General features: G+C 35.1%; 1 protein-coding gene across 37 annotated transcripts in view; it reads left to right on the top strand.

Annotated features, from left to right (window-relative positions):
- unc13bb (unc-13 homolog Bb (C. elegans)) overlaps positions 1-24338 on the top strand; it is a 150867-nt gene that overhangs the window by 99292 nt on the left and 27237 nt on the right. For 27 of the 37 annotated variants that reach the window (XM_087270339.1, XM_087270338.1, XM_087270345.1 and 24 more), the window contains 13 exons: positions 3348-3394; positions 3559-3637; positions 5067-5141; positions 5242-5461; positions 6450-6677; positions 7369-7510; positions 9864-10033; positions 17131-17246; positions 17335-17498; positions 20520-20670; positions 23266-23334; positions 23422-23511; positions 23611-23751. In XM_087270339.1, the coding sequence (XP_087126465.1) occupies positions 3348-3394; positions 3559-3637; positions 5067-5141; positions 5242-5461; positions 6450-6677; positions 7369-7510; positions 9864-10033; positions 17131-17246; positions 17335-17498; positions 20520-20670; positions 23266-23334; positions 23422-23511; positions 23611-23751 (1692 nt within the window). Of the gene's footprint in view, positions 1-8; positions 2504-2634; positions 2658-3347; positions 3395-3558; positions 3642-5066; positions 5142-5241; positions 5462-6449; positions 6678-7368; positions 7511-9863; positions 10034-17130; positions 17247-17334; positions 17499-20519; positions 20671-23265; positions 23335-23421; positions 23512-23610; positions 23752-24338 lie in introns of those variants that run through there. The other 10 variants (XM_087270365.1, XM_087270368.1, XM_087270367.1 and 7 more) reach the window with 2 other exon arrangements.

The following is a 24338-nucleotide window of genomic DNA, read 5'->3' on the forward strand; positions in this document are numbered from 1 at the left end:
TGCTTCCTCGTGTACTATAGGTGCAATGCAACAGCTCTGTAATCCCATAAACCAGAGCTTCAAGGTAATGGTCAGCACCTGAGGCACACCTAATTCAAAGGAATGTTATCACGGGGTCATTCCAATGAGCAAGATGAAACAAATGTGTCAGGTGAACTTCAGCAAAGAATGTCCAAGAAAAAAGATTTTGGCAAGAAGCGGGCTCAGAGTCCCAAGGTCAATCGGAGCATACGCAAGAAGATTCAGAGATTTCTTCAGGGCTCAGGGGAGTACACTTCCCATGACTTTCAGCACTCTCCTGTGGAGCTAGAGAATGACATGTTCATCTGTGGCATAAAGAGAGATCCCCCCACTCGTGAATGTAGTCTCTCTAGTCAGCGTAGTTTTGAAAGTTATACTAAAACCTCCAAGAGTACCGGTATTGGGCAGGGGAGGCGTAACAGTGATGGAAATTTCACAATCCCATGCATCAATGGACCTACCTTAGAGTTTACAAATCAAGCAGAAGGCAGTGCCCGTGTAGATAGAAGAGGCACAATGGATGATAAACCAAGCAAAATCAAGGACAGAGAAAAGGCAAGAGAAGGAGGCTCAAGTACCATAGTAGAGCACATTCTGAAAGAACTGCAGGGGATTAATAAAATACAAGAGGAAATATCAGATTTAAGGCAATACTTGACATCTGTAAGTGGCTCAGTAGATGAGGTGTCCTGCTGTGTAGACGCTGTGTTGCTGGAAATTGAGGAAATGTACTCCGTTGGCGCTGTTGGTCATTCATCACCTCGGAGAGCGGAGGCTCATCAAATGAGTCCAGGTAGACAGAATGTGATTCCTGCCCTGCGAAGTAGAAATAATAGCCCAGCTGTAAAACATAGAAAACTGGAGGTAAAGGAAGGTAGGCCTCATACAGCCAGACCTGCCATGTCAGGATGGAATGTGGAACTAGATTTTCCAGACATACCTAGAAGAGCCAAGATACATAATCCCAAGATTTCTGACAACTTAGATGTACCCTCTTCCAGATTTAAGAAGTCTAGCTACTGTCACCTTGAAAAAGTTTATGGGCAAGAGTTTACAAGCACTAGTTCCTTATCCTCAGGTCACAGTTCTAACAGTCATGATCAAGATGGTAGTTATCAATCTACGGAGGCTGACCAACAGAACACTGGTTGGAGACATTCAGAAATGCAGCTGAGTGCGAGCATGGAAGGGAGATGGAGTGGGGACACTGGATGGAGTGAGGAGGATTACTGCTCCTGCCAGAACAGTGCAGATGAATTGGAAACCAGTAGACACCCAGAATCATGGTACAGGTATAATGGTGAAGAGACCAGCAGCACACAATGCCATTCATCACGTAGCAGCTCTGAACATTTATCCTTACTGTTTGGAAACCATAATGACTCCCCATCCAGTTCATTCAGTGTTGTAGATTGGAGGCATCCTAAAAATCAGGACGTCAATGACATTGGTTGTGATTGTACATCAAACTGCATGTACTCCCGAAGTTCTGGATACCATACCATGGATGCATATGCTGATGAGTCATGTAGTGGGCCATCTCGAAGCCTTAGTTGTTCAACTGTTGGGATGACAGATTATGATGATGGTTGCCATAATCTACACTCCTCTTGTGAGAATTGTCTCTATGATATGGACTCAGAGAAAGAATGGGGGGCTTGCAGAGTGGATTGTTATGATCAAGATTACTCTGAAAATACAGATACTGAAGAGTCACAACCACCTAATATAGGATATGATGTTGTAAAGATCAGTAAAGCCATGCAATCTTTCCACTCTGCTCTAAGGGGAGCCTTAACAAAGATTGAAACCGAACCCCAGTTTCAAGATGAGGATAGCCATTCTCTTGTCTCAAGTCCCAGCATATCCAATAACCTTGAGGAAGAAAGCACAGCTTTTGGGGAATCAAATGTGGGCACTCCTATACCCTTTGAGGGTGCAATTTTAGATCTTAGTTTGTCCCCTCAAAAAAGCATCAAAGCCTCATTCCATGGGAAGGAGACTGCACAAATGGTAAACGCTCAATGTAATTCTCAAATCTTTGATCCTTTGGTATGTACCCCTAGCACGATTTCACCTTCACATACTCCAACTGAATACTATGCAGTGGACCACTTGGATAATGCAGACGAGACTCTCACAGATCAGATACATTCCAGTCTGCAGCATATTCCGGAACTTGGTACAAAACAGGTGGATCTGAGCTTGGGAATTGTTGAACCTTGTGTTTACCAAATGGCAGTTGACTCAGGTAATACCGAAATATGTCCAGAGGGCACCAGTTCAGGAACACTGGAAACAGATGTTGATGCAAAACAGGCGGAGCATATTCTTGACAATGAAACTGCCCTTGAGGATCCTCACCATCATAAGTGCCTTGCCAATATTGAACGTGTGCTCAAAGAGAAGAGACATCGACATAGACTATCCAGAATTGCCAATGCCTCAAAGAACACTTTCTCTGAGGAGAAGTTTACACAAGGTACAAAAACTGTCTTAAATTTTGGTTGGCTGTGCATGTATTTAGGCTAAACTAAATTTTCCTGCTGTCTGTGAATTTTCTTTATTTTCTTCAACTGTTCTTTCCTGCTCTTCATTCTCCTGCTCTTACAGAGGGAAGCAGGGAAGGTGATCAGGTCATGATTATATTTTAGTCAATTCTCAGTTGTTTTTTGTTTTATTTTTTCATTAAATCCAATATTTTTTTTGTTTTGTTTTGTATTTCATTGAAAGTCAAAAACAGAAGATTTCTAAATTTAAGGCTCAGTGATTTTTCCCTCTTGATGGTTATGTGTTGCTTTTGTTTTGTGCCGCTTATAATATGATTTGCCATCATTTTTAATTATTGATCATTTGAGATGGTCTTCGTTTTGCTGTATTGTTGCTATTAAAAACATTTGAAACACACTGCATGCCCTTGGGGAACTCCAGCTCTCCAGCTGTACTTCCGTTTATAAGGAAGAATTGTTCACCACAGATGGAAAACTGAAGGTTGCTGAAAGTTACTGTCATGAGTAAAAAGGTATATAATTATCATTAAAGTTTATAATGACTTGCTTACCATTTCAGCTGGCAAGTTCGGCTGTGCATTTCAAGAGTGTTTTTATTTCCTCCATTCATTCATCTTTTGGTCTGGTCTTATGAGTTGCATGCATAAATGATGGCTTGTTCCACAATATCCTGTTTTGGAATGCTTTTCAGACCTTTTGGTGAAACTCAACCAACCGTGTGTCTTTTACATTTATCTTAGGTTTTAAATTTAAGTTTTATCTCTTTAATTGGCTGCACTTGTACACACTGATAAAACTGTGTTTTTGGTGCCGTAGGGCAAAGAAAATGGAGACAATTCCAGGCATGCTTGGGTTAAAGCTGGGTAAGTTTCTATTTATTTTTTACTTCTCTGTTTTTTTATGGAATTATTTATGAGACTAAAGAATTATTAATTAGACGTTAGTAACTGTTTTATAGACACAATCATTGTCTGTATTAATTATTAAATGCGGAAAATACTCCTTTACAAAGTGTTGATGTCCACAGAAATGGGAGTGGAATATTTGGAATTGACAGTATGCCAGACCTGCGTAAGAAGAAAGCTATTCCTCTGGTTAGCGATGTGGTAAGTGGCTTTAGTTTTTCATTAAAATGAAGAAAAGCTTCCTGTGTTTATGTAAGTCTTGGTGTAAAACAGTGTTGTTGCCAAATATGATTAGTATCAATCCAAGTCTTTCCTTTAAAAATATTACTTGTTGATCTATTAAGTATAATTATTCATAAAGTACATACAAAATGCATATGAGCAACTTATAGCATTCATAATTTTACAACTGACAACATTCTCAACTTCAAGTTATGAAGTAACATGAAGTGAAATAAAACTTTCTGATCTCTCTCCTTCCCATGAAAAACATAAAATTAAACCTCTACAACTCTTTTGAATGCATTCACTCTGCATGGTCAGGCTATGGTAAGTTTTCAGAATAACCCATATAGTATAATTGAACCTACTTTTTGTGTATATCAAGATAATACTGAATCCAGGGGATCAGTGTTGCTCTAATAGTTTGCAAGGAAAAATAAACAAGCACACAGTTGGAAAATAAAATAAATTTCATTGCAATTAAATAGCATTTTTCTATAACAGAAAATACACTGGTAATCTCATAATACATGTACTGTTATGAAACATGTTTTTTTTTTTTGTTTTTTTTGGTCTAAGTATTTGCAAACCATTACAGCTTTACTTGATATGCAGTTTAAGCCAGCAAAAAAGGTCTTTTCCACTGATTTAATTTTGTTTACCTTTCCTGTTTGGGCCACTATAAAAGGGCTGTTTTAAAGCGGTTGTTAGAATTTTTTAACAGGGTGTTTTAGATGCTTTTTTAATAACCTGGCTTGCTAGTGATTGTTTGGTCTCTTCATTAACCCCTAATTCCCTTACCTCACAGGCATTTGGTTTCTCTTTTGATTTCCAGGACTCCCATAGTCCTAGTGTTTCCTCCACCCCTAGCTTAAAGGGATGGGTTGTTGCTTTTTCCTTTAAATCAGAGGTCACCAATCTCGGTCCTGGAGGGCCGGTGTCCCTGCAGGATTTAGCACCAACTTGCTTCAGCACACCTCCCTAGGTGTTTCAAGTATACCCAGTAACACCTTAATTAGCTTGTTTAGGTGTGTTTGATTAGGGTTGGAGCTAAAATCTGCAGGACACCGGCCCTACAAGTATGGTGACCACTGCTTTAGATCATAGATCTTAAACTCAATTCCTGGAGAACCACAGCTCTGCACAGTTTCTCCAACCCTGATCACGCATCTGATTCAACTTATGAAGGTGTTCATGACTCTTTTGAACACCTCAATTATTTGGATCAGCAGTGTTTGATAGTGTTGAAGCAAAACTGTGCAGAGCTGTAGCCTTCAGGAATTGAGTTTGAGATCTATGCTTTAGATGTTCATTTGTGACATCTGGGTTTCCTATTTGTTTCACCAGGGGTGTTTATGGGATTTTGCATTGTTTTGTACTGTTTTAATGTTGGTTATTTGTATGCTAGTCACTGGTCCAGGCCAGGAAGGCTGGTATTGCTTCTGCGATGGCTTCACGCTCCTCCATAAAAGATGAGGAACTGGTTCGTTGAACATTTTGCATATTACACATAAATATTGTCTCGTTTTTTTTTAATGATTGTATATTAACCACTTTAATTTCCATCTCCTTTACTTCAACAGAAGAACCATGTGTATAAGAAAACTCTACAAGCTTTAATCTACCCCATTTCTTGTACCACACCTCACAATTTTGAAGTTTGGACAGCGACTACGCCAACCTACTGTTATGAGTGTGAGGGTCTGCTTTGGGGCATTGCTCGGCAAGGTATGAGATGTACCGAATGTGGGGTCAAGTGTCACGAGAAATGTCAGGAGCTGCTGAATGCAGACTGCCTACAACGTGAGTATGATTACCTGTGCTAAATCTAAAAAAAAACATCCATCCTACTTTGTGTTTGAGAGGTTTTTGACGCAGACTAGTGCTTTCAATGAATGTCTCCTTTGAGTTTCCATCCTACTAAAACACTCTATTGTTAATTCTGTTTGACATCTAGACTGTTGAACTCATTTGTCCAAGTGGACTTCCTTCAGTGACGTCTCTTGTGTTGACAGGTCCATTAGCCAGAATGAAAAAAATGATTTAGAGTTGATGCTTGCAGTAAAATAATCATCACACATATTTTATAAGACTGGGTGTTTACTGTATTCATGAGCTTGTCATATTGTACAGTTTTTGTTGAGAACATGTTGATATTCAAGAAATTGAATAATTTTTTTTAACATTGGGGATTAATGTGCTTACATTTTAAACATTTCAAATTGCAGCAAGTCTTAATGTGCTTAATAGAATTAAAAAAATAAAGCATATTTTAAGTTTTCCAAACCCCCTTACACCAGTTTCATCTTTTATCAAGATTATTGTTATCCTTATTGTATTTAACTTATCTAATTTATAAGTGGCTTGACTGAAGAACTATCATGTGGTAAAAATTACCAATTGAGAAGAAAATCCAAAGATGTGTTGTCTCACTTGAAATCTTGTTTTCTTCGATGGCATTTATAAACATGCAAATTGCAACGTATGTTGAATGCTCTAAAAAATTTGAGAGTTTTTGTTGTCTTGTTTTTATGAAAATTAAATGATAGTTACATCCGGATAGACGATGGAGTAAGACATTGGATGTGTAGCTCACACATCCAATGTCTTACTCCATTGTCTATCAGGAAATCCCTGTCTCAATTGAAATCCAAACATAATACATTTTTTCAGTATTTTGTCAATTCAACAAATTACACAATCATGCATGTTAGTTTTTTAATCCCATCATTTGACATATATTTGTTATTAATTATTTTGTTTGCCAATTTTTTTTTCTTCTGCCATTCAGGTGCAGCTGAAAAGAGCTCAAAACATGGTGCTGAGGACCGCACTCAAAATATCATCATGGCCATGAAAGACCGCATGAAGATCCGTGAGAGGAACAAGCCTGAGATCTTTGAGGTCATCAGAGATGTGTTTGTGGTCAGCAAGGCCATCCACGCTCAGCAGATGAAAACCATCAAGCAGAGTGTCCTAGATGGGACCTCCAAGTGGTCAGCCAAGATCACCATCACAGGTTCAAACACTGATCATTTACATTGCCATGTTTAAAGAAATAAGATCAGTTCTGGGGCGAGGCAGTGGTGCAGTAGGTAGTGCTGTTGCCTCACAGCAAGAAGGTCGCTGGTTCGAACCTCGGCTCAGTTGGCCTTTTTGTGTGGAGTTTGCATGTTCTCCCTGCCTTTGCGTGGGTTTCCTCCGGGTGCTCCGGTTTCCCCCACAGTCCAAAGACATGTTGTACAGGTGAATTGGGTAGGAAATCTTTTTTTTTTTTTAAGATTTATTTTTGGTCTTTTTTGCCTTTATTATTAGCTAGGACAGTATTGAGACAGGAAGCGAAGTGGGAGAGAGAGAGAGGGGGTAGGGTAGGGAAATGTCGTCGAGCCGGGATTCGAACTCGCAACGCCCTGACATGATATTGCACCATATGACGGCGTGCTAACCACTAGGCTAAATTGTCCATAGTGTATGAGTGTGTGTGTGTGAATGTGTATGTGGATGTTCCCAGAGATGGGTTGCGGCTGGAAGGGCATCCGCTGCATAAAAAACTTGCTGGATAATTTGGCGGTTCATTCCACTATGGTGACCCCGGATTAATAAAGGGACTTAGGCCGACAAGAAAATAAATGAATGAATGAATGAGATCAGTTCTGAATAGTGCACAATAACTTTATAAATTCTTGTCTTCTAATCTGTCTCTTTTGCAGTTTTCTGTGCTCAAGGGCTGCAGGCCAAAGATAAAACTGGCTCCAGTGACCCCTACGTGACCGTCCAGGTGGGTAAAACCAAAAAGAGGACCAAGACAATCTACGGCAATCTCAATCCTGTCTGGGAGGAGAAGTTTCATTTGTAAGTATAGTTCTAGCAATCACATACACTGTTATTTTATTGAGCTCCGTTTCTTGTTTCTATAGACATGGGCAGAACAGCCAGAATTGCGGGTAGCTTTTAAGCAACTGGAATAATATACTGAAAATTAATAACTAAATTCACTGTAAAGTAATGCAAAATGTTGAAATGTGATAGGGAATATTTGATTTTGTTGCTAATTGTTTAACTTACTGTTAAAACATTTGTAAAAACTTTTTAAAGAGTTGAAAATAACAGACAATGACATTTTGCACTTTAGCAAAAGCTGCTAAACTCAACCCAGATGCCACATGGCATGTCTAAAACTGAATGTTATGTATTTTCATATTATATTTTTCAAAAAGTGAATGAGAGATTCACTGACAAATCACAATAACACAGCTGACATACAGTTGACATGTAATACTAGTACCATTGGTATATCCTGATGTTATACAAATTGATGAAAAAAAATAAATGACATGGCCGAATGCCTTCCAGAGTTTCCCACCAGAAGAAGTAACATCACTTTGAGCAAGTCACATGCTTTTTCTTGTAGCACTTTAGATTGTTATACCTTTTCCATAGCTGATGGAACAGAGATGACCAAAATGTAGGGACAGACACAAAATGTGTATTTATTGCAGTACAATTACATTTCTACCAAACACCAAATGAAATAATGGTCAGAATTTATTTTCATGGTCTGTTTGTTGAATTTAAATTACATTGTACCTAAAGGCCAACTAATTCTCATTAGATTATAAGTAGACTTAGGTTGGCGTTAGAGTTAGTGTAAGTTGCTTCCGTTTACAGCGTTTACAATGGGTAATTTGCGCCTCGAAAATGGGTTTCAATAGCGTTTTTAATAAATTACAGAGTGTTTTTGTGACACATAACTTAGAAATGTGTCTGTTAAAGCGTTATAATCTGTCAGATGTGGAAGCGCGAGAGAAAAACATTCTTCTAGTTCACGTGTCTGTCATCAGAATACAATGTGTGTGTGTGTTCCCGGCCTGTCAGCTGTTAGTTCAGCGGCTCTTCAATACACACACACACACACACATACATACACATACACACACACACACACACACACACACATGGAATACTTCACTGCATTATAGAGCAAACCAGATAACTGGCATGAAATTTAAGAGGTATTTAAGTCATGCAATTTACAAAAATGACCAATAAAAGTCTGTTATTGATACTCTGCTGGCTGATTTGCTGTTCATTCTAATCGCGAGCCGTTTGTTTCATTCAGTGTGTTGTATTCACCACGGTTTGTGTTTTTCTGTCATTTTAAATTGACTGTAGCCTATATTTTCACTTTGTGACAGTTATTAAATCAGTGGGTCAGTGGGACAGTACAGGCTGTGTGTGTGTGTGTGTGTGTGTGTGTGTGTGTGTGTGTGTGTGTGTGTGTGTGTGTGTGTGTGTGTGTGTGTGTGTGTGTGTGTGTGTGTGTGTGTGTGTGTGTGTGTGCGCGTGTGCGCGTGCGTGCGTGCGTGCGTGCGTGTCAAACATTTTGGTGAGCTTCATTAGTTTGCGCTGGTTATATATTTAAAAGAAACTGTTGACTTCAGCGTTGACGAGGCTTCATTTAACCGGCACAAGATGACGTCTGACACCGAGGAGAAAATGATTCGCAGCAGCTGTTTTCCATCCCTTTAGATCACTTTTTTTTTTTTAAATGATCAGTCCAGCAGGTAGTGCTGATCAACAACAGGATTAGTTTAAAGATAATAAAAGCTGGTAAAATAGATTAAAACTGTCATTTAAAAGCTGTCCAAATGTGACTGTTTATGCGCATCTGCTGCTTACCGGAAGTTCTTAGCATTCCCATTGCGCATACAGTACACGCAAAGCATAATGGGTAATTTTGCATTCTAAGAAAAAGGTCTATAGTGAGTTAATGTAAATTGAAGGAGCCGTATCAACGGGTGTTAAGAAGACAGTCTACCATCAAAATAAAGTCTTACCAAGCAATGTAATTTAGAGTATATTTTAAAATGTTTATATTATGCAACGTTTTTGTGTGTGTTAATTACATTTCCTTAAACTTGATTTTTTTTAAGCTTTTTTTTTTTTGCCAAGTTTATTTGTTTCAATATATATATATATATATATATATGTATGTGTGTGTATATATATATGTATGTATGTATGTATGTATGTATGTATGTATGTATGTGTGTGTGTGTATATATATATATATATATATATATATATATATATATATATATATATATATATATATATATATATATATATATATATATGTATAAAATGGTACTTCACTTGTTTGAATCTGCAGCACTGACCATGATATAAATGTTTGATCTTCCAGCGAATGCCACAACTCCTCTGATCGCATCAAAGTCCGTGTTTGGGATGAAGACGACGATATAAAGTCACGAGTAAAACAGAGATTAAAGAGGGAATCAGATGACTTCCTGGGCCAAAGCATCATTGAAGTGCGCACCCTGAGTGGAGAAATGGACGTCTGGTACAACCTGGGTAAGCTGCTGACTGGGGCTTTGTGTATACTTATGTCTGTGGTTATAATCAGACACTATTGGAGCAGCAAAATGTGATTCAAAACTGAGAATCGATTTTCATTTTAATCATCACTTCAGGAATTTATTTAAAGCAATTCCTGATGTACTTAAAGTTTTAGATAACTTAACTACTACTCAATCGTTTATTATTAATTACAATGTGTTATCAGAGTCTAAACATAATGTAAACTACTGTAGCCATAAGAGTACAACTTTACAGTACCTCAAATGACACTGGATCAAATAATGTCTGATTGCATATTTTTAATTTGTTTAAAAAAAAAAAAACACTCTATGCCACGCTTTGACCTCATTACTTACTAGTCTTCATTTATACGTTAAAAAAGTGTAGTGGGGTCCTTAAATTGTAAGGATCTGGAAGGATTTTCCAGAGATTTTCAATATATCAGGACTCTGGACTAGTGACTTCATTATTTCAATGCTTTCAGCTACAAGGAACTACAGAAGGAACTTCTGAAAAACATTTGTATTCACTTTGCCATGTATGTGAATCAAATAGCATTCACACAGGGCATCAGTGTTGACCCTTGACGCAGGGCATGTCTAGAGCTTCACACTGACACCATCATCATAGTGCTAGCTTAAGCTCTCTGTCTGACATAGCGCTGTTCTCTAGTGTTGCACAAACGTGATTAGTGTTTGCACTAGCATTTGTGTAAGGCGATCTGATGTGTTTTTGCTGGAAAGGTTAAACCTTTTTCATCCTCTGCCATGGTTTATATTGGCAATGCTAGAAATCACTTCATTCAAAGTACATAATAAGCATTAACATCAGTGCCTGTGTGAATAGGAGGTAATATTAACTGGGAAGAACCTGAAATTGAAACTAATGTTGATCAAAGCTGGTTCTCAAATACCTTTCGTTTCATTTGTCAAATATCTTTTTTGTTCTGTGCTTCAGAATATATGCAACTGGTAAAATATGCTTGTCTTGCTTTTTTGTTGGAATAACTTCTAATATAAAGTTGAGAAAATTGATTGGTCTTTGGTGACGTGGTGGCGCAGTTGGTAGTGCTGTCACCTCACAGCTAGAAGGTCGCTGGTTCGAGCCTTGACTGGGTCAGTTGGCGTTTCTGTGTGGAGTTTGCATGTTCTCCCTGTGTTCGCGTGGGTTTCCTCCGGGTCCCCCACAGTTCAAAGACATGCGGTACAGGTAAATTGGGTAGGCTAAATTGTCTGTAGTTTATGAGTGTGTATGGATGATTCCCAGAGATGGGTTGCAGCTTGAAGGGCATTCGCTGTGTAAAACATTTGCTGGATAGGTTGCCGGTTCATTCCGCTGCGGCGACCCCAGATTAATAAAGGGACTAAGCCGAAAAGAAAATGAATGAATGAATGTATGAATGAATGATTGGTCTTTCATTTTGTTCTACATCACAATTATTGTCAGTTGTCATTGAGGGCATTTATATGAACCATTTTAATTAGAACGGCATATTGACAATATTGTGAATAAACTTTATCTTGTGTAAATACAATAATTATATATAAATAATGTGATTAAGCATACCCAGCAGGCACAAAACATCAGCATGACATCAGATTGATGCTGTACCCCAACATCTTGGGGATGTTGCAATTTGTTTGGAAATGACAATCAGGTTGATGTCAGAACCCAACGTCAGACCAACCAGATCCAACCTAAAATCAAACAAATATTAATGTCTAATGATGTTACAGCTAGATGTAGTGTGGAGGTTAACAATATGAAGTCTATAAACCTGACAAATAAATGTCAGTATTTGATGTCAATATGAGTTGGTTTGAGATGTTGGCTCGATGTTGTATTTTGGTCACTTTCCAACACAACCTAAAATCAACCAAATATCAATACCAATATCATATTGTATGTCAAAATAACACTGTCTTTAGACACTGGTTAGACATAGATTTTTGGTCACCTGACGTCAAAACCTAAATCTATCCCAATATTAATATCTTATGATGTTGTGTGCCTTCTAGGTATAATCACAATAAGCATAATTAGTCACCTTGGAATTTATAAGGTTCTATCTGCGTTCTGAATGATTTTGAGATATTGAGCTTCAAAGTTTTTGCATTCTATAGCAAACAGTATGTGTGTAACATTTGTTTTTAAAATAAAAAGTCTTAAAATGTAAACAACTTATAAAAAAATATCCCATAATGTAAATAAGTTGTCATTTAATAAGAATATGTCAATAACATTTTGAAAAAAAATGTCAGATAGAACCTTATAATTTTAAGGTGACGAATTATTGTCGAATTATTGAATTATTGTTATTATTAACATTATTGTCATTCTGACCAATGGGGGTGAAAAAATACCCCAGAATACAACTATACAAGAAATGATTTGCATTAGAAAGAAAAAATTAAAACGGCACAAGGTAGCACCTACTTGAAGTCCATTGTTTGTTCTGTGTCATTGCATGTCAATATAGGGTGGTAAGAAAAATAACCTGCATTATTCATGTACACATAAACATAGTCATTGTTAATATTGATGTTTTTAAATACTCTGCAGTACAAGACACATGTTATTGAAATGTGGGACTTGTTTTTGAGGATAAATGTCCGTCTTTTTTCTCGAAGTGGGCCATCACATGGTTCTAGACTACACGATTTGTGCATGTACTCCATTACCCACGTTCCCCAACCTGACAGCATGTCCCTTCTTGCCCAATTACCCCAGTGTTAAGCAGCCCAGAAGCCTCCAGGATGTCCCAACCATGAAATCCACTGCTCCAAATTCTGTTTCTATCTGTCATATTTTCCTCTAAACGTTGTGTTGTTATTCTGATGTAATCCGGCCTTTTCTTTGTTCTCATCCGTACAGTCCGATGTACTGTTGTGATCCCCTCCCTCTAAATCTCTGGCCACCACATCTGCTCTAACAATTATTCTCAATAGTAGTAATTCGGCTACATGTCCTCTTGTCTGTTTTTCCTCCCGTATCATCCTTTCTGTATTCCTCTATCTCTGGCTCTCGCTTTTTCTATCCTTCCTTCAGAGCTGATATCCTCCTTGATTATTATGTAGCCCACTCCAGTCGGAAATTCTTCACTTAGCAGACACATATAGATTATCACAATAATTTGCCTGTCAGGGAAAAGGGTTGACAAAAGAAGGTCCCAGTGTTTCTATTAAAAGACCTTCAAAAGATTTTTCAGATAGGAGAGGCCACATATCAAATGTGAAAATTATAAATGATATATAAACATATTTAGCATGTTTAGCTTGTTTTTTATCAAAGGAAAGAGTTATGTTGCTTGAATCTTGTTAACTATTTGGACTAGATAAAACAACTACAAATAAAATGCTAAATGTTGGCTTGGCAGCTAACTGAAATAGAATTTTATATAAACATTAATTTAGATTCACATAAAAAAAATGATTTGAAAAAAAAAAAAAAAATATATATATATATATATATATATATATATATATATATATATATATATATATATATATATATATATATATATATATATATATTAGGGGTGTAACGATACACTCAGCTCACGATACGATGTGTATCACGATATAATGTTCACGATTCGATATGTATCACGATATTTGGAATAAAAATTGAAAATTAAACTGAAATGCAAACTTTACCAAGTAAACTATTTTTTATGTATTTATTTTGTTTCAACATGTTAAACTGAACTTTCTGTAAGAAAATAAATTAAACAGGCCTGTCTCTGGAAAATAAAACAATTTAAAAACTTTTTTAAAAATATTATTGAAATGACAGAGACAAAATTAAGGAACAATTTAAGTAAAGGTGCAAAAAAAAAGCTTTCTATTCAATTGAATTTAACAGTAAGAGCTTAAGGCTTTGCTTGGTCACTTGCGTTTTTTGTGTGTGCAAAAAAAAAATCCATATTTCCAGGTAATCATCAGTTCTATAAGATAATCCTGAACTTATGTGTATCTGTCTGAGAGGTTTTTATGGATGGCTGTCTTCATGTTGGGCATGATGAGTGACAGGGTGGCCGTCTTTTCATTACACAGGACAGTCGTGGCTCTTTTTAGCAGTTTAGGCAGGTTTACTATTTCTTCGGCGTCACTGATGTCGGTGCTATCAAGTGTATCATGTTGACGTGCATTTTTGTGTACCTCTGTACTCAAAATGGTTGCTCGTCGTAATCATAACTCTAAAATGCGATATGATTGTTTAAATAATGTGTACGTTTTCGGTTTCATTTCCACTGCTAAGTGCTGTTCATACTTCCCACGCGGCTCCTGAACGATCACTCCGTTCCACAAACTGAATGTTGTTTACTACTTTATTACCTGTTAGTCACAACCTGCAGGTTCTGTTCACTGAAGCAGACGCGCGCGTATGGCAAGCCGTTTTAGCATTTAAACCTTTGTTCTGACTATCCATATATTTAATTCATATTTAATTAAATTCATTTAGAGATATCTCTAATTACAATTGTGACTAGTCAAAACTCATTTAGAGATATCTGCAAATATTTTTCAATGGAAGTCAATGGAGGAATATGACTAATCATAATATATTTGCAGATATCTCCAATCTGATTTCGTACTAGTACAATTGTAATTGCAGATATCTCTAATTGTCATTCTGACTAGTCGAATTATAATTATGACTAGTCAAAATATAATTAGAGATATTTCTAAATTAATTAAAATTAGGTTTAAATGCTAAAACGGCTTGCCATACGCGTGCGTCTATCATAGTCCGCCCTCTGTAGTAACAGTTCACGGTCAGCTCACGTCATGTGTGATTTTGCGGCCGCCAATACATCATTATATGAAGACAGAATGATATTTTAGGGTGAATTGTACCTTATAAATACAGTATGTGACTCTTTCAACGCCATTAGGAGGTATCCATGTCGCTGTGCAAAGTATGTAAATCATTGTGAAGACTTTAAAACTTAGGATGTTTGAACCAGTATGCGTGTCAAAAAACGGCCGAGTGTAAAGCGATGACTGTACAACCGAAATGTTGCCAGACGTCTGATTTTGAGAGGATGGGCCATCCTCTATTTCAGCTCCACTCATCTTGGTCTGCTAACATTACTGCTGCTGCAATCTGAACTCACGTGCGACAGCAGGTGGAACGTAGTTCACGTGAAAACAGCTCAACTAATAAGAGAAAACGGACGTCATATCGTAATCAAATTGTCATAACGCCACGATGAATATTGTGACATTTTTGCATCGCAATAAATCGTACAACTATAAATCGTTACACTCCTAATATATATATATATATATATATATATATATATATATATATATATATATATATATATATATATATATATAAAACCGAAAATGAACATAAAAATACAAAATCAATTGTAACAATTTGCATAAATGATGATAAAATAGCACTTTTTAAAATGATGTTTTTCTAAATAAAATGTAAATATTTCTTAATGCATGGTACAATTCAGTATTTAGCTACATTATTTAGTTATAGCATTAATTGGTTGCACTGACAGTGTTGCATTATACAGTTATAGTACATGATTTAGTTTATCATTAGTTGCAGTTTTTAGGTAGAAAATTACAGTAATTAGTTTATTCCACTAGTGACAATGTTTATGTATTTTGTTAATTTCACTATTTTGTTATAGCATTTAGTTGTTACTATTAATTAAAGTGCCAATGCATTTACAGTAGTTACTGTAAAGTAATTAATTGTATTGTTTAGGCAATTAGTTACAGTAATTATTTAGTTAAAGGGCCCCAATCATACACCCGGTGCAATAAGGTGCAAGACATGTTTGGTGCTATTTGTTGCTATTTTCAGACTGGCGCAACAGTAATTTCCACGTTGTTTAAATACCAAATTTATTTGCACCACTGTGATCTCATGAGTGTGTCGGTCTAAAAAGGAGGTGTGTTAAGGCGCATTGTTGACATATTGCTATTTTGAGGAATTGAAATAGACTGTGCTGTTGACTAACTAAAAGCTGGTCTAAAGTCCAGGGCAGAGCACGTTAGTTATGTGCTTAGCAGGTCCAAACACTTACACGTTGCTTAATACACACAGGGTGTACAGCAATACTGTCTTCAATAACTATCTTTACAAATATGAAAAAAGTAAAGGATTAAAATGTTACAAAAATGTATATTTTCTACATAAATATAAAAACCACTACCTCCATACCTTCATGCCGGGGGACTTTTTTCAGTTTTATTCATGGCAATTTCCATTTGTAGATAATTTTATTATTATTTGCAGTATAATTTATTATATTAATATACATATATATATATATATATATATAGGACGTGTGTTTGTATATAACTTGGATTATTGTTCATTTAGTCGTTTGCTGGAAATTAGAACTTAGTTTAGAAATAGTTTTAAAACAATTCTTTGTGCTTTAACTAAATCAAATAATTAAATATGTAGGCTAAATGATGTCTACAGTGAAGTGTGTATAACACCAGTTCCTTAGTAAAGAGTAAAAGTAAAGAGAAAGTAAAAAGCCAAAATGGAGGAGGCTCGTTCTTTATCCGCACGATGCAGATGGTCTGTTTAATTGTTTTCTCTCTGAAGTGTTCAGTTTTTCCTCTTACAAAGTCCACCATGTAAATAGTTAATGTCCCATAGCACAACACAACCGACTCTTAAAGGGAATGAGAGATGATATTCTGATTAGTTTAATGCAGTTATGCTTTAAACACATCCATTACTCATTAGGAGAATAAGCACAACCCTGTTAGACCACTATTTTTCAGTCCTTAAAATGTCAAAAGTAGATTTGGACATGCTCTTAATCCGTTTGCGCCATACACTTTACAAGTTGCACCTAGATTGTTAAAATAGAGCCCATGGTGCTTATATTGTTAGTTACAGTATATAGTAACAATACAGCATTTAGTTGTTTACAGTATAGTATAATTAGTAGCAGTAATTAGATTAGTTAGAATATTTAGCTAGTTATATTATCGTAGTAATTGTGAATTTCTTACCTATTTGTTATATTGTCCTGTGTTGATTTAAATTTTATTTGTGATTACTGTTGGTTTAAAAACGCTGTGTATCTCACACCACAGAGAAAAGAACAGACAAGTCTGCAGTTTCTGGTGCCATCCGTCTTCAGATCAGTGTTGAAATTAAGGGTGAAGAGAAAGTGGCCCCATACCACGTTCAGTACACCTGTCTGCATGAGGTATGTTTGTGTCAACAGATCTTTATATAAGGATGTTAGTCTTTCAGGAGACGGTCGCCATTAATTTCTTCTGTGTTCTCTCTGGCAGAACCTCTTTCATCACATTACAGATGTCCTTGGTCAGGGAGTGGTCAAAATCCCAGAAGCCCGTGGCGACGATGCCTGGAAGGTCTACTTTGATGATGTGCCGCAAGAGATTGTGGATGAATTTGCAATGCGCTATGGGATTGAGTCCATCTACCAAGCCATGACGTATGTATTAGGCCTTCCTGCATGCATCCGATGTTCCTGTTATTCTTCATGTTTCTTCATTATGTCTATTTGTTTTTATTACTTTTTATAATTTTATATATATTATTACTTTTTAGATATTTTATATATACTGTATTTTAATCAATATACAGTATATCTAAATAAATAATAAAAATGTGTGTCTATATATAAATGTATTTTTTTTAATGAGATTTTTTTTATATTAAACTAATCAAAAACCTAATATACTGGGTTAATTTTACACTCCAATTTCACAATATTTATGGAAAATATAAACTTAAAAATAAAATTTAGTGTCAAGATACAGTACTTGTGTTCAAAAATGTCAAAATGCTGCCCTTGTTTACACTTCTTCATCTCTTTCTAAATCTATGTGACTAGTTTATCTTTGAAGCAGAAGTTAAGATCTTTTGTTTTACTAATTTAATTAAAAGTTAATTTAAGAAACACTATGAAGAAACAAACCTGATATAAAGGTCTCAAAAAACAATTCCATGTTATTCAAATGTTTTTTTTTCTTCTATACTATCATCCATTTTTTGATTAATTAAATTCTTTTTACTTAATAAATACTATATACACTATATTTTTTATAAATATACTGTAAATACATACAACTGTTTATATGGTGATTTAATAAAGAACACATTATTGCCATATTAATTCAATTGTAAAATTAAATAATACAGAATTCATGGAAAATATAAAAAGAAAGTAATTTGTCTATAGTTATTTTGTTAGTTACACAAGTAACGGTCGGTTTTACAGTGTTTTCTGTCACATTTATGGTTAACCCAAAGTAAATATTTTGTCATCATTAACTCACATTTAAAAATCTTTGTGAAATTTGATTGTAAGTAACAAAACTTTAAAATGTACCAAATCAATTAAGTTTAAACCAAGTCTGTGAAGAGATTTAATTATGTACAGTACAGCATGCTGAATGCTTTATTTAGCTTTTCATTTAATGATGTTTTATATTTGAACAATGTGCGATACACATACATTTAATGGAACACATGGTAAAACATTTTTAAAACAGATGCGATGTCAATGAATAATTTATCTTTTCATTGCTATTTTTATGTGCTCATTTTTTTTACACTGGGCACTAGGGATGTGCAATTTGGGGAAAATATTCAATAGCAATTTTTTTAACAGATATTGTGATTTCGATTTGCGATTCAGTTTTGTAGTAAATATAAATGCCCCTCCTTATTTCCTGGTGCTGGCTACACTTCTGCAACAGCTCTTACAAATTATTTGTTTTTGTTTTGGTGTCTGTGACTTGTGGTGTCTGTGACTGTTCTCATATTACTGATGTGCTGTTTTTCTTTATCAATTTGTCTATTAATGCTTCTGAAGCGGCAGTCTCCATCATCCCACTCGTCCGTGTTTCTCTGTTTGTTTGTTTGTTTTTATTTCATTGTGGGCGTTCTGCATAGTTCGGTCAGGCAATTCCGATTGGGCAGAACGAAAGTGTGCTCAATTAATTGGCTTGTAAGACTTGTCACACCCAGAAGGCAGTCATGCATTTGCTCTGAGTGGGGGAAATTAAATAATACATATATATTTCATATGGCAGCCTCTTGCGATTAGCTAATCGCAACATTTCAAATTGTGATTGCAATTCGATTTCAATTAATTGCACAGCTCTGCTAAGCACAAACATACTCTTGAAAAATGACATGGTTTACCTGTGCTCTAAAAAGGCTGGGTTGTTTTGACTAGAATTTAGGTACAATATAAAACCATAAAAACCCTGCTGTGTTGGTTTAAAGTTGAAAGGTTATCTCAATGTTTTTTCCACATTTGAGTTTTTGAGTGATATTTGTACAGATGATAAACAACTAATTATGATTGCTCTCATAGATTTTTTAACATTTAAAAACTACTGTTCACCTTTGTAAACTCTGACTGAGAGATGGATAAATGTAGCGGTGTTCTCTGTCCAACAAGGGCAATAAAGAGATCAATTGGAGTGTCTGGAGTGTGAGTTGGTCTGGTTCTGGCATCAGGACTGCGAGGAGATGCTCATTAGCGGAGCACATGATTAAAATATTGCACACAGAAGTGGCCATACGTCACACTGAATGGGCCACAAGGCCAGTTGGAGCAATGACGGATTCATTTACCCACTTAATGAGTGGTTATTTAACTTGACATCTCCAAGACAGAGCCATTGCCACTGATTGAGAGTCAGAGGTGTAGAGGTGGACTCGGTTCAGCATTTTGTCTCAATGGGTTAATTTTGTTTACTTAGCCTTTTTGAACAGTTTTAGACTGATGTTACAGGTGAAGTCAGAATTATTACCTCTTCTGAATTATTAGCCTGCCGGTGAAAATTTTCCACATTTAACACATTTCTAAACATAATAGTTTTAATAACTCATTTCTAATAACTGATTTCTTGATAATACTGACCTTAAAATGTTTAAAAAAATTGAAAACAGCTTTTATTCTAGCCTAAATAAAACAAATAAGATTTTCTTATAGGAAATACTGTAAAAAAAAACCTTGCTCTGTTCAACAAAATATGGGAAATATTTCACTCATTCATTCTTTATTAATCTGGGGCCGCCACAGCGGAATGAACCGCCAACTTATCCAGCACATATTTTACACAGCAGATGCTCTTCCAGCTGCAATCCTTCACTGGGAAACACCTATATACTCCCATTTACACACTACGGACAATTTAGCTTACCCAATTCACCAATAGCACATGTCTTTGGACTATGGGGGAAACCGGAGGACCTGGAGGAAACCCACGTGAACACGGGGAGAACAGCCAATGCTCGAGCCAGCGACCTTCTTACTGTGAGGCTACAGTGCTACCCGCTGCGCCACCACGCTGCAGGGAAATATTTAATAAAGAAAAAAGAAATCACATAAGGGCTAATATGTCTTTCTAGTGTTGACTTTACTGGTTTTGAAATCATCTAGTTGCACAAATTGCTTGTGTTAGTTTGAGAATCTCCTCTATCTCTTTGTCTGCAGGCACTTTGCGTGTCTCTCTTCTAAGTATATGTGTCCCGGTGTCCCTGCTGTGATGAGCACCCTGCTGGCTAACATCAACGCCTACTACGCCCACACCACCGCATCCACCAATGTCTCCGCCAGCGACAGATTTGCTGCATCCAACTTTGGGGTACGTTCAAATAACAGATCACAGGCAGATTGAAAACTTAGAGTGTGTTTACATGCAAAATCTGAACCTGATTATGCTTAATAAGCCAACAGTGGGTGTGGTCGGTTAAATGAGTTTACCCATTTTCCTTTGTCAGTGTAAGGTCATAAACGATTAATGCAAAAAAAAAAAAAAAAATGAAAGCCCATTTTGAAAATGGAGGTGTCTGTCATGGCAGCCCTTGTTTATCTTGTATTGACAGACCAGCTAAGTAAAGCACCATGGGACACAATTCGATATCACTGTTATGGATTGAAACACTTTAGCTAATTGCAGGCTGTAATTAAAATGTCAAAACAACAGCGCTATTCTTAAAAAATAAGCTTGTTAATAGAGGATAGATATGAACTATGCAAGCCTTTAACGTCAGATTAAAAAATAAAGTTTTTTTTTTGTTACTTTTTAATCAACTTTTTCTCAGTTTATATCTCAAAATGTTACATATCTTAAAATCAGTGTTGGGTGTAATGAGCTACAAAGTAACCAGCTACTGTAATTAAATGAATTTTCTGCTGAAGAAGTAAGGGATTACATTTAATATGTAGGTAATTTAAGTACAGTTAATAAAATTTCACTTGGATAATATTTATTTTTTAATTATTTATGATATACTTGCCTTAAATACCTGACTTAAATTCAATAGTTCTGTATAATTTAATTTACAGAAGCAGAGAAATATTTAGTTTTGTTTTTGTTGTACACATGTATTTTGTCAAAGTATTTCTATTTCTATAACTTTTTGTCTATATGTCAAAATATGTTTAACATTTTTTCAAATGTTGCATATTAACACAAAATAAAAATACTAAAACATTTTAATTTCTGTTTCTTATTTGTTTAGATATGCAGTGCTCAGTGAGTACACCCCATTTTGAAAATGAATATTTTTATGCAGTTCTCAGTGAATATACGCAATGTATGTTTGTGAATTTGAGCAAAACAGATTTATTAAACAATAAATATTTAATAAAATAATATTCTAGTCACCAAACATATTTAGAAATTGAAAGATAATACAATTAAAATAAAGCTAAATATTACAACCTACAAAATTTTAACTAAACTTTTCAAAACTTTTTGATTCTCTTTTGATTTTTCTCGTTTTAAATTTGTATTTACTATTTTTCTATAACATATAAATGTGGGTGTACTAGTTTTTGAACCGTTTTCGTAAGCTATTTTGTTAGATAAGTTCCAGATTTGGCTTCAGTACTGATTAATCTAATCTTTATGCACAAATATAATTTTGCAAAGCTTCCTAATAAAAATATTAATTTAAAAGATAGATTTGTGAGGGGTGTACTTGTACATGCTGAGCACTGTATATGGATTCTTAGTATTGAGTCAAGTAATTAAAGTACTTACAGACTAAGTTACTTTTTAGACAAAGTAGTTAGAAATATAATTTAAATACAGTTTTAACAATGTAATTAGCAGTTATTTACTTTTTTTGAAGTAATTACTTTTTCCAAACAATGCTTGCAATATTGAATTTTTTCCATCTGAACTGAAAGACAGCAAATTGCAAGATAAACTAAAAATTGTGGAATTTAAACAGAAAAAGTACGAATTGAGTACATAAACGAACAACTGCGAGGGGAAAAAGCTGCAGTTCTATAAAAACTGAACAACAGATAGTGGTTCAGATAATAGAATTATGGCTTAGATAGTTAATTTACAGGCTTCCTTGCAATTTTGTCTTGTAAATGCAGGTCTTATTATAGAATTGTGGCCTGCATGTATTTCTTGCATTTCTCACTTCACATCTCATGATTTAGATTTATTTTTGGTAGAATTGTTACCAAATTTGGCAAATGTCTTTCTCACAATTCTGATATCTTGCACTTCAATGTTTTATTGAAGAAATTCTACTTTTCCTCATCTTTTCCTGCAATTTTATGCCTTTCTCACAATTCTGACATGTTTGATTGGTTGAAAATAATTTATAGGTTATACAGTTTAAATCAGAATTAGTCCCTCTTTGAATACATTTTTCTTTTTTAAATATTTCCCAAATTGTTTAACAGAGCAAGGAAATTTGAAGGAGTATGTCTGATTATATTTTTTTCTTCTGGAAAAAGTCTTAATTGATTTATTTTGGCTAGAATAAAAGTATTTTTTTAAATTAAAAAAAGAAGAAAAAAAAACATTTTAAGGTCCATTATTAGCCCCTTTAAGCTATCTCCCACCACCCCCCCCCTCCCCCAGTCTACAGAACAAACCATCGTTATACAATAACTTGCCTAATTACCCTAGCCTGTCTAGTTAACCTAATTAACCTAGTTAAGCCTTTAAAAGTCACTTTAAGATGCATAGAAGTGTCTTGAAAAATATCTAGTAAAATATTATTTACTGTCATCATGGCAAGGTTAAAATAAATCAGTTATTAGAAATGAGTTCTTAAAACTATTATGTTTAAATATGTGTTGGAAACAAAATCTTCATAATAAATAAACAGGGGGGCTAATAATTCAGGGGGTGAATAATTCTGACTTTAACTGTAGGTTTTAGGTGTATTTCTGAAAATTTTCTCATAATTTTTTTCTCCTCTTACAGAAAGAAAGGTTTGTCAAGCTCTTGGATCAGCTGCACAATTCTCTGCGCATTGACCTTTCAATGTATAGAGTAAGTTTTAATGTCTTTACCTGCCTTTTCAACTTATTTTTAGCTCATAAATTGTTAATTCTCAATGTTTGTCTGTTATTTTCTCAGAACAACTTCCCTGCGAGTAGTAAGGACCGTTTACAAGACCTCAAGTCAACAGTAGACCTTCTGACCAGCATCACTTTCTTTAGAATGAAGGTAATGAAATCCTGCATTAACACAACCAATTAACCCAGGTTGTTCATGAGTTATTATTTTATCATTTATATATTCTCTTTACAATCTCGGTCTGTACAGGTCCAGGAGCTGCAAAGTCCTCCGAGAGCCAGTCAGGTTGTGCGAGACTGTGTCAAAGCCTGCCTCAACTCCACATACGACTACATCTTCAACAACTGTCAAGAGCTGTACAGTCGCCAGTATCCTCAGATTGGAGACACGGTTAGATAATCACTCCTCACTCTGCTTTTACAGCTCCAAAGTGGATTTCTGTGTCACTAGTGTCACTAAGAGTGCCACATTAACAAGTGAATGTATAACCCTTCCTCCAGACTTACAACATTGATGACATTTTTCTTAGGTTCTCATTCTCATTTTCTCAAGTTTTCATCTATTATTATTATTATTATTTTTTAGTCAACAAAAATTTACTTTAATATTTCTCATTTAGCAGTAATAACACTGCTTCTCTATTAACTAATGAAATTCACTTTACAGTAAATTTTAAATTTAAAATACCAATTAAAACCCCAAAGAAAATAGCACAGATTTAGCAAATTTTCAGTTAAAATACACGAAAGGTTTTTGACCAAAAATGTGCAAATATGTTACAATTAGAAAGTATAATAATAGTTGTTATAATAATAATAATAATAATAATAATATTATTAATAATAATAATAATAATAATAATTATTATTATTATTATTATTATTATCATCATCATCATCATAATTTTTTTGTTTATTATTAGTGTTGTTATTAATAATAAAGAATTAATAAATAGTTGTAATAAAAATATATATAAT

The sequence above is a fragment of the Danio rerio genome, chromosome 10, assembly GCF_052040795.2.
Source record: "Danio rerio strain M-AB ecotype USA chromosome 10, GRCz13ab, whole genome shotgun sequence".
In the NCBI taxonomy this organism is placed as follows: domain Eukaryota; kingdom Metazoa; phylum Chordata; class Actinopteri; order Cypriniformes; family Danionidae; genus Danio; species Danio rerio.